The sequence below is a fragment of the Monodon monoceros genome, unplaced genomic scaffold (genome assembly GCF_005190385.1).
Source record: "Monodon monoceros isolate NGI ecotype Baffin Bay Population unplaced genomic scaffold, NGI_Narwhal_1 Super_Scaffold_21, whole genome shotgun sequence".
NCBI classification, from domain to species: domain Eukaryota; kingdom Metazoa; phylum Chordata; class Mammalia; order Artiodactyla; family Monodontidae; genus Monodon; species Monodon monoceros.
Window position 1 is genome coordinate 43,125,108 of NW_021703778.1, and position 11,323 is coordinate 43,136,430.

The 11,323-nt window shown below is 47.3% G+C and overlaps 1 protein-coding gene across 2 annotated transcripts in view; it reads left to right on the forward strand.

Annotated features, from left to right (window-relative positions):
* The window catches only part of ST8SIA2 (ST8 alpha-N-acetyl-neuraminide alpha-2,8-sialyltransferase 2), a 57,364-nt gene extending 46,440 nt beyond the window's left edge, over window positions 1-10,924 (forward strand). For both annotated transcript variants that reach the window (XM_029238748.1, XM_029238749.1), the window contains one exon: window positions 10,639-10,924. In XM_029238748.1, coding sequence (XP_029094581.1) covers window positions 10,639-10,924 — 286 coding nt within the window. The remainder of the gene's footprint in view (window positions 1-10,638) is intronic.
* Window positions 10,925-11,323: the final 399 nt, after the last annotated feature.

The following is an 11,323-nucleotide window of genomic DNA, read 5'->3' on the forward strand; positions in this document are numbered from 1 at the left end:
TCGTATAAGTAAAGTAATATAGTATTTGCTTCTTTGTGACTGGCTTGTTTCACTTAATGTCCTCAAGTTTCATCCATGTTGTAGCATGTGTCAGAATCTCCTTCCTTTTGAAGGCTGAATAATATACTATTGTATGTATATGCCATGTTTTGTTTATCCATTCATCCATCAATGGACATTTGGGTTGCTTTTACCTCTTGACTCTTGTGAACAGTGCTGCTATGAACATGGGTCTGTGAATAGCTCTTTGAGACCCTGCTTTCAATTCTTTTGGATATCCACTCAGAAATGGAATTGTTGGATCATACCATAGTTCTGTTTTTAATTTTTTTAAGGAGCCTCCGTACTGTTTTCCATAGTGGCAGCACCATTTTACAATCTACCAACAGTGTACAAGAGTTCCAGTTTCTCCACATTCATCCAACACTTGTTATTCAGTTTATCCACATCCTGGCCAACACTCATTATTTTGGTTTTTTGATAGTATAGCCCATTGAAACCATTCTAAAGTGTACAATTCACTTAGAAGAAATTCACTCTTATAGAAAAGCGTAGGGAATCTCCTTATGACCTTGGGTTTGGCAATGGGTTCTTAAGTATGACACCAAAAACACAGGTAACAACAACAGCAACAAACAACAAAATAGATAAAAATGGACTTCATCAAAATTAAAACTCTTCGTGTGCCAAAAAGACAATATATCAAGAGAGTTAAAAAGCTACCCATAGAATAGGAGAAAATATTTGCAAATCATATTATCTAATAAGGGATTAATATCCAGAATATATAGAGACCTCCTATAACTCAACAACAACAAAAATCAAACAACCCAATTCAGTAATGGCCAAAGGACTTGAACAGACATCTCTCCAAAGTAGATATACAAGTGGCCAATAAGCACATGAAAAGGTGCTCAACATCACTAATCACTAGGGAAATATTACAACTTCACACCCACTAGAATGGCTATTATCAAAACAGTGGAAAATAACAAGTGTGAGGAAATTAGAATCCTTGTGCTTGTTGATCAGAGTGTCAAGTGGGAATTGACTTTGAGCACCCTAGTGTCTTCATCTTACAAATGAGGAACTTGATGACCAGACAAGTTGGGTGATTTGTATGAGGTCACCCAGCCAGTAAGAGTCACAACCATGAAATTAACCACATTGTCTCCCTTTAATGCAATGCACCAGATGCAGCAGAAATTCACACCCACCCAGTTCTGGATTTGGGGGTGCTATGAGCTCAGAAGACTGGGAGCTGCTGCACTGAAGATGTGGTGTTAGGAGACCGCAGCGGATAGCAGCATGTCAAGACTCCACCTGCACAGCACCGTTATCGCAAGCACAGGGCAGCTTCCCCACCAAGCAGCACAAGCGGGAAGGTCAGGACACCTCAGAACAGCCTTATAAGATAGATACTATTTCCATCCCCAGTTTACTCATAAGGAAACAGGCTCAGGAATGTGAAGAGGATTGCTCAAGATCACTCAGATGGGAAGAGGGGGATTAGAATCCACATGTAGAGGCTTCAAAGTCTCTGCTTTTCCCACTGCCACCTGCCTTCCCATATCCTTGACACATAGACTGACCACTGTCTGTTGACCATTGATGCCCCAAAGACACTAATTGATTAGATTAATGTTGACTTCATGGAGATCTTTAAGAACAGGCCACCAGCACCCTGTCCTGCCAACTGTCCCCATTTTTACCAGTGACTTACTTGAAGGCATCAATTGTCTGCTTAGCAAATTCACAGGTGATGTGACTTTTGGGGAATTCCCAATATTGGGGGCCTTAGAGTTGAATCCAAATTTCTCTTGACAGGCTGAAACAATGAGCCAATCTAAGAGGAAGAAATTTCATATGAATGAATGCAAGATTCTGTACTTGGGTTCCAAACAGTTGTACAGGTAAAGAGGGATAAACAGTACCAACCATCAGCAGATGTGTGGTTGCTCAAAGGGATAATGTGATCTTAGCAATACACATCCATAGCAATGGATGGATGGGTAACATCTTTGAGAGTCAGGGAGGTCAGCGATGGATTGTTGGAGAATCACATTCTGTTTTGGGTACCAGGCTGGAGAGGGACCACAGTGGCAAAGAAATTCAAAAGTTGAAAGGATTTGGGAAGAGAAGTCTCCAAGGAGTATGAGAGCAATCTTTCTTATTCAGCAAATACTTACAGGCACCTCAAGTGTTCCAGGCCTGTGCTGGGGGAACACAAAAATCAATAAATCAAGGCTCCTGCCCTTGAAGGGCTCGCAGATTTGGGCTGTGAGTCTCCACGTATGAACTAGGGTCGGGAAAGGATCTAGAGTAAGTCTGGTTTCCTCTGGACACTGGGAAGAACATTCCAACAAATAAAGATCATCTGAAATGAGTATAGTTGCCTCTTAGGAACGGATGAATTCTGCATTCTTGGAGATGTCCAGACAGCAAGGGATGCCCCTTACTGGGCTGTGGAGAGGGAAATATGTATTATACAGTTAGGGTGTTAGTTTGCTAGGGCTGCTGTAAAAAAGTACCACAGGCTGGGTGGCCTAAAGAACAGAAATGAATTGCCCTACAGTTCTGGAGGCTAGAAATCCTTCTGGGGCCTCTGAGGGAAGAATCTCTTCCAGGCCTCTCTCTTTGGCTCGTAGATGGCCATCTTCATCATTCTCCCTGTCTGTCTCCAGATTTAAGGACATCAGTTATATTGGATTAGAACTCACTCTAGTAGCCTCATTTTAACTTGGTTGTCTCTGTAAAGACCCTTTATCTCCAAAGGTCACATTCTGAAGTACTGGAAGTTATGACTTCAACATATGAGTTTCGAGGGGATGCAATTCAGCCTTTAACAGTTGGGCTACATAGTACCCGCGCCCCCCCCCCCCCACAGAGAGCCTTTGATTCAACACACCTGTGCTAGGAGAATCTCTACCCACCATGTACTCTCAAGATTCCTGCCATCTGTAGCAGTTATCGGTCCTGGATATTACAGGGAAGTGGGCAGCGCGAGGCAGAGACACTGAGCAGAAGGCCTGCCCTTCGACACTCACTGCCCCTGACCCAACCTGGCTTCCAGGAGCTTCTGGCTCTGCCGGCCCTCAAGGTGGCACAGTGCCCTGGCTGGCTGTTGGCAAGGGGCGTGAGCAATGGAGGGGAAGGACACCCAGGCAATTGAATTTGGCTGCAGGAAGTGGGAAGCTCTGGTCAGCAGCTGGTAGTGAATGGCTCTAATTCAGTTACCACAATGGGGAAGGCTGGGACCTACAGAGAGGGCTGCCCTCGGGCAGGAAAGCAGCTCGCTGGCTGGCCTGTGTAACCAGCCGCCCAGCCCACAAGCCTAGTGCACGGAAGGCCGGTGAATTCATGCTTAATTAGGCATCAGGAGTGCTGAGCCTAGGCCCTCAGAAGGCACTGATCCAGCGGGCACCACTGCCAGGGCTGGAGCAGCAGCTCAGCAAAGTAGGCCTTGCTGCCTGTCAGAGGGGAGCAGAACCTGAGGCCGGAGGGCAGGTCCAGGGTGAGAGAGGAAGCAGGGTGCAGGGAGGCAGGGGAGAGACCAGCTAAGCCTGGAGGGGGCCCCTCCCAGACATGCCTATCAGAGTCCACAGAGCAAGTCTCCAGGGCTGGTCACAGGAGTTGAGGCCCAGTCTCCTCCAGTGGACAAGGAGTGTGGAAGTGCATTGCATAGTGGTGTTACCTACAGAAAGGGAGGAAGGTCTGGGGTGTTAAAGCACAGATGGCATTGGTCATTTTTAATGGATTGTCTCCATTTTTTTTTTAAATAGCAATGGACATAGTCAAAAGAAAAAGCCAAATAGTATGGAAGGATTTCAAGTGAAAAGTGAGCCCTCCTCCACAGAAGCAGCCTATTAAACTGGTTTTTCTATGTGTGTCCTTCCAGAAATATCCACTTTCACACCTAAGGGAGCATGTTTTAAGTACTGCACTTTGCTAAATTCCGGAAATTATTCCATATCGACATGCAACACCTCATTCTCCTTCACAGCTGCCTTACACTCCACCGTGTCTGGACCATAATTTCTGTTAGCAGAAGGCATCAGTGGGCGTCGCAAGCTTTTCCAGGCTTCTGCTGGTATGATCAGTATTACAGCAATTGTCCTTGACTGGCATGTACACACATATGTATATATGTAGTCTTGCTTTTTAGATGTGCCATTGCTAAAAACGAGAGATGGATATATGCTATAAGCATTGTTAGTTTTCATAGAGATTGCCAAATTGCCCACCACAGAGGTATTTACCAATTTACACTCCCACCTATGATTATTGAAAATACCTGTTTTCACATAACCTTCCCAACATAATGTGTTATCAACAACTATTATCTCTGCCAATCTGGTGAAAAATGGCATCTCGTTGTGTGAAATTGAATTTTCCTTTAATTATGAATGAGGTTAAATATAACTTTTTTTTCTATTTGTAGTGGCCTCAGTTTAGATTCCAGAATCTAGCCAGAAGGTTTAAACCCCCAAGAAATGGTCTTGCTGAGTCCCTGCAGGGCCTCTAGCGACAGAAGCGATACCTGTGCGGGAGCTGCAGTCTTTAGACTCCCTGGGGCCACCCCCACGTGTAGCAGGAGGAACGCCTTAAGTAACCGGCATCATGGTTTTTCCTTCTTTCTTTTGGCAACATACTGTCTAGGATGCTGTTAGCCCACCTTTCACATGTGAGAACCCAGTGGCTGCCTAGAAGGGTTTAGGGTGAGGCCAGGCTCCTTCCACCTCTCCTGCCAGTGCCCCCAAAGGGAGACATTAACCCCTACTTGCTAATCTTTACTCACTGCTTCATTAAACAGAGATCTGTGAAGCACCCACTCTATGGGTGAGCTATGCTCGGATCTGGGGTTACATGGAAGCAAGAAGTCAACCCACTTGCTCATAGAAGTTTAAATTGTAGGGGAGGAGAAGACAAGTAAACAAATCGTTACAGGATAGCATGATCAGTGCTAGGATAGGAAAAGAACAGCATACAGTACACAAAACCATCCAGGCAGGTCCTAGAAGGCTTCCTTCAGGGAAGCTGAGAAGGAGTTGCCAGCCAGGAGAAGTAGGAGGTGGTGGTGTCCTGGAAGAGACCAGAAGTTCCTGGTGGCAGTGTGGCTGTGCATGCCAGGTGGTAGGAGGGATTTCAGGCCCAAATCTCAAGGGCTGCACAGGTTGGGCTGAGGCTGCTGGATGTTATCCTGTGGACCCCAGGAGTCATGGGCGAGCTTTTGGTGGCATGGTAATACTTGAGGCTAGCCTGGCTTACTTGAATGAGAGCACTGGCTTGGGTAAGCAGGGAGGCCTGGGGACCAGGAATCAGCCTCAAGCATCCCCAGGGCTTAACCAGCTCTGCACACCAGCCCCAAATTCTGAAACAACCCCCCCGATCTCCAGTTCCACAAAGCTGGGAAGCTACGTCCTGAGATGCCCCCCAAGACACCAGAGCTCTAAGGTGCTCCCAAGGAAAGACAGCAATGAGCTTTGAGGCCCCTGGACCAGAGACCGGGCTGGTGATGTAGATGACGAGAGAACAGGAGTCTGAGAGCCCTGTTTCTGGCTTTGCTGATGATCCTGTGCAAAGCATCACCAAGTATCCCTCGATGACCACCTGTGAGGCATTCCTGTTCCTTAAGGATGATATGAGCTATATCCCACAAAGTGCTTTCAGCTTCTTAGAGAAAGCCCCTTTGGTCACTTTTTCCGACCATGGCAGCCACCATGCTTGCCACATACCAAGCAGAGGAATCCAGGGAGAAGGACAAGTGTGCTTTGGTGATGATTTTGGCAATCTTCATTTATTTCCGTCCATGCTCATAAAATATGCCACTTAATTGTCTTGGCAATTGGGGTAACGAATTTGAAAAATAATTACTGCCTTTTTGGAGATGACTTTGCCTTCTAATTAAAGCCTCCAGACTGGGATATTAAAGGTGCATTGTCAATACAGCATCCTGGATGCACCCAGCTAACCTCGTTTAGGAAGGCAAAATTAATTAGTTTGTGTTTTAACACCCAGCTGTTATCTCAAGGAAAGAAATCGTCTACAAGTCGGCCATGCACACAGTCTCTAAATTGGCCAGGGCGACTGAGGAGCGATAAAGGAAATGGAGAGTGATTTGTTCCCGCATAACTGTCAGCTTCTAGAACAAGCTGCTCATTAAACGGTGTCCCCGTGTCCCTGTCAGACCTCACTCAGGAGCTCTTGTTTACCCACAGAGGCAGAATCGGAAATGAGAGGGTCCCTCCCTGCCACTGAGCTCTCAATTCATTCCGGAACCTCTTTTGCTGTTAACACCTTTCGCAGTGAGCGATTCTGGGCAGCAGATCTGAGAGGCTGGGTGTTTCTATTCCTGTCTTAGCTGGCCAGAGTCACAAAGCTGCATGCACTGCTAGCTTCCCCCTCTCTCCTTTTCTACTTCTTCCCATTTTTCAATTCCATTTAAGTCCAAAGTTGCCGAGCGCCATGGAAGCCAGGATAATCAATTCTAGTTTATGTTACAATAACAATCCCTGAAACCCTTGTGATTTAGCACAACAGAAGTTTATTTCTCATCCTCGCAAAGTGTGATGTAGGTTGGTTGGAGCTGTCTTCCAACCAGTGATTCTAGGATTTAGGCTTCTTTCATCTTAGGCTGACATCATCTTTCCAGGAGGCACTGAGGTTCTCCAAGGCAGGAGTAAGCTCTTGGGGAACAGTTGGTCCAGCAGGGACCATTTCCTATTGCAGTCTATTGGCCAGAACTGGTCATGTGACCCCAGCTCATTTACAAGGGATGCTGAGAGATATAGGCAAGCCCATGGAGGATTGGTTGAGCGATGCCGTCTCAGCCATAGTGCCTTGGCTGCACCACACACTGAGCCAGGTGCCTCTGATGACCCCACAAAGGAGTGTAAGGCATGGCCTCTGCTCTTGGGGAGATCACAGTACCGTTTCAAGTGGGAGTCCAACCCATACAGTGATGAAGGATCAGCTCGGGTTGATAAGCACAATAGGATCCATGGAAACAAAACTCATAATAATAAGGGGGAATGACTAATTCAGTTTGAGCTGAGAAGAGAGTGGAACAAAGGGAGCATTTCCAGGAAGACGTGATTCACGTGCTCAGTTTGAGGGGAAAAAAAAAAAGAGAGTTCACCAAGAGGACATGTAGGGGAAAGGCACATCTACGGGGAGGGCACTGCACTTGTCTGGGTAAACTCAGACCCACCTATGAGCTACTTGGACGTTTCCCCACTGATTCAATTCTTCACTGCCTCTCTCTGGGCAGAGCATCAATGGCTTGAAAAGAAATTTATTTCTGAAAGCCTTACTCTGCTAAGCCCTTACAATCAGAAAATAAACAAACCGCAAATCCCTAATCTGTCATGTGGCCGTTGTTCGGGCTTGAATTTCTCAGGGAGTGAACAGTCTTTGAGATGGTCTCATGAGGGGACACAGCCCGTGGCTCATGTGTCCCTGGATAGTGTGAACAGCAGCTGCAGCCAGCTCATCCCCAACCCCGACAACGCCCCCACCCCCCAGAATCACTATGGAGTGAAAAAAGCCCAAGAACCAGGAGTGGGGAGGCTGCATTTTATCCAAGCTCTATCTGACCAGCTGTGTGAGAGGTTTGCCTCTTCTCTGGCAAGTCACCCTGGATTCTCACTTTTTCCTCTGTAAATTGAAAGAAGAGGACAAGTTCAATCCAGGAGAACCGTGGATTACCCATAGATATGGTCTGTTAACTCACTCAATAGGGACTCACCAGATTTTAAAAAAACTTTTTTTAAGTAGTTGCCAACATTTAAAAATTTGGAGAATTTGTGTTAAAATCCAGATTTCTGATACCTTTGAAAAAATCAGAAAATCTTACATGACCATACAAGACAACAATAAAACCAGCTGCCCCTTTAGATGCCACAGTACCCCCCACTCCCTATTGCCTTGGCAACACAGAGGCCAGTGTCAGTTTTCCTTACACACATGTCCCAACTCCCAGCTCGCTCAGCTATATCCCCTGCCAGACCGCTGAGCTAGATGAGTTCTCCAGGCCCAACTGTCTTTAAAACTCGATGACTATCCCTTATGCTTACTTTTTCCCCCTCTTTTCTCTAAATAAGTCTCGTTCTTAGGTTCTTTTGGCAGAACCACCTACCAGTTAGAGCAGGGCTTCTTAGCCTTGGCTGCACATTTGAATTACTGGGGGAGGTTTTAAAAATCCCAGCGTCCAGGCTGCATCTGGATGTGGGACCCAGGATGGGTCCTCTTAAAGCTCCAGGCAGGGGCAGCCTAGGTTGAGAACCATTAAGTTAAAGCTGAAAGTGCAATGGAGTAGCTCAAGAGGGGGTGAGCTCCCCATGATTAGATGTAGTTAAGCCGAGATGTCAGCTGCTGCTCTTCTGAATTCTTCTCCTCCATGCACTCTTCCTGCCTTCAACCTCCAGGGTCCTCCCAAGCTCAGCTCAACCCCACTGAGCGTATAGAGTATTGAGGTAGTCTAAGGAAGGGCTCCCTACCTAATAAGCCCCAGTCTCAGCATCAAGCACCCCACTGAGCCAGCACCATGCCTCCTACATATCAGCTGGGATGAAACTTCTCAACCATGCAGGACAGAAATGATGAAGTTCTGTGGTATGTCCGCCAACTCTTTTCCTATTATTTTTTGTATTGTGTTTGCAGTTACTAGAGCCATTCTTCTGTCCTCTGCCTCTGCCTCTCTGTCTGATTCCAGGTCGGAAAATTCAGCTGCAGGGAAGTTTCTTGGCTCAGACAAGATGAAAAAGGAGAGGTTACAAAGGAAGGGGCCTTTAACTGACAGGCTTATGAAACAAGAGCCGTTGTGAAAGTGGGCCACATGCAGAGCCCAGAAGAATCATGTTCACTCTGATTCCGGCCGTTGGGGACCACAGACTCCATCATCAATGTTAGGGGGGAAATTCAGATCACCCTGGCCTGACAGACAGGATGGGATGGGAGGGAGCCTTGAAATAAGTTTTATTATATCCAATAGTATATGATTTACTGAAATTATATGGGTTATTAGGAATCTATAACCTTGTCTGATACAAAGGCTAATGCCTCCCCCAAAAGCTAAAGGATTTAAGCTTGAGTCTCTGAAATGTTCGGGGGTTCCTAGTTTGGAGCTGCAGAAGGAGCCTCTTGCAAAAGGGTGTACTTGGGCTTCTAGAGAAGCTGCCCACAAACTTTGAGCTAGAAGCACTGTTAATAATGTAAAACACTTGTAACTTTCAGCAATATGTAAGCGTTCTGTCCAGCATCGTTTTACCTTCCGGCATGAATTTCACTGACACGTGTGACTTTATAGTCTTGGGCATCACTGTGCCGAGGTGCCGCGGGGAACGTCGTTGGCCTGTGCTTCCGACGGGGGCGTGGGTGTTTTTCACAGCAGCAAATGGGAGCTCGTGGGATGAGGGCCCACAGAGTGTGTTTGAGTACAGAAAACCACGGACACTGTCTGGTGGAGACACAGTAGTAAGGACTTTGTGATAGGGAAGTACGGCTTTCCACCAAGGCATACACATTACATCTAAAAGGATTCAGCATTGGGTACGTGGAAGGTTTTACTAGAAATAAAGAGGTTGGACCACGCGTCCCAGTGGGTTCTAAATCCAAGCAGGAGAAAAACCATGATGGAAAATAAAAATGATGGCAAAGAGAGTGTCTATTTTCCCACTTCTGAAGACACTTCTGGATTGTGGTGGAACTTGGAGGCTGTCTTGGCAATCCCTTGGTCTGTGCCCCATCGTTGCATAAATGTGAAAAAGTGGGTCCAGCAGGGAGAAGCAACTTGCTCAAAGGCACACCGGTAGTTGTAGACAGAACTGTCACTGAAACCACCTCTCAACCTCTGTTGCTTAGCCTGTGAAATGAAGATGGTTTCTTCCTCACTTCTTTCTCGATTAAGGTAAACCAAGGCCCTCTATGTACAAAGGTAGCTCAGCACCTCACTCAACACAGGAAGCCCTTAGCGTAAAGCTCTGCTCTCCCCGCCCTGCCCCCGCCCGGTGTTTCCTCTCACACTTCCGACAGATTCCTTTGCAGAACCCAGCCTCACAGGGAAGGCCGCTGTTTGCTGCTCCCTCTGCCCTCCAGGGAAGCCACGTATGCTGAGAGATGGGCAGCCTGCATCAGAGGCGGAAGGGGGTGGGGGTGGGGCCTGTGGGCAGGGATGGGAAAGAATTCTGATGAGGCTTAGGAGGCAAGGAGGTCAACCCCTGCCAGAGTCAGGTGTGGCAATAGGCAGTGGGCACCATGCAAGAGGCGGCCCTTTATCAGGGTTGGCAAACTATGGCGCAGCCACACCCGTGTGTGTTGTCCGTGGCGCTCTCGGGCTACAATGGCAGAGGCCAGGAGTATGGCCGCAAAGCCAGCCATTGTTGCCACCTGGCCCTTTACAGAAAAAGTTTGCCAGACCCTGCTTTAGGTTTCAACCAGCCTGAGCTCAAGTCAAGGTCATGCCCTTTCTACCCAGGTGAACCTGGGCAAGCCCCTTTCATCGCTGAACCTCATGTCCTCAGCAGGCGGCAGGCTGTGGCCCAGGACAAAATCTTCCCCTTCCTGGAAAGGATAATTCGCAAACTCAGGTTTCTTTTTTGTTTCTTTGTTTCACTTTCTTTTTTTTTTCTTGTTCCCCAGATACTGGCTGACTAACAAAGTTCACATCAAAAGACCCACCACAGGCCTCTTGATGTACACCCTGGCCACGCGTTTCTGCAACCAGATCTACCTCTATGGCTTCTGGCCCTTTCCGCTAGATCAGAACCAGAACCCCGTCAAGTACCACTATTACGACAGCCTCAAGTACGGCTACACTTCCCAGGCCGGTCCCCATACCATGCCCTTGGAGTTCAAGGCCCTGAAGAACCTGCACGAGCAGGGGGCTTTGAAACTGACTGTCGGCCAGTGCGACGGGGCCACGTAAGGTGAGCACCCTGTGGGACTCAGTGGCTCACATTTCCTGCCAGCTACACCACAGGCAGGTGGGAGTCGGGGTGGCACAAACTCTAGAACAAGCAGGCTAGTGGTTTTCTTTGTTCAAGTGTAAAACAGTGACCAGAATATATATATCTATACCTGCATATATATATTGACCTGAGTATTTATAACTGTGTGGTGTTCATCTAGCATTAGGCAGATAAGCCACAGGAAGAAGGTGTGGAGAACCCACCTGGATCAGATTGAGACTCAGAGCATCTTTGGGGGCAGAAGGACTTGACAGGAAGAGATGTCAGTCCCATGACTGGATGACTGCCTCCCAAGTTGGAGGGATCTTTGGGCTCATGGATGATTGGAGAACCACTTGTTGGCAGCTGCCCCGAGC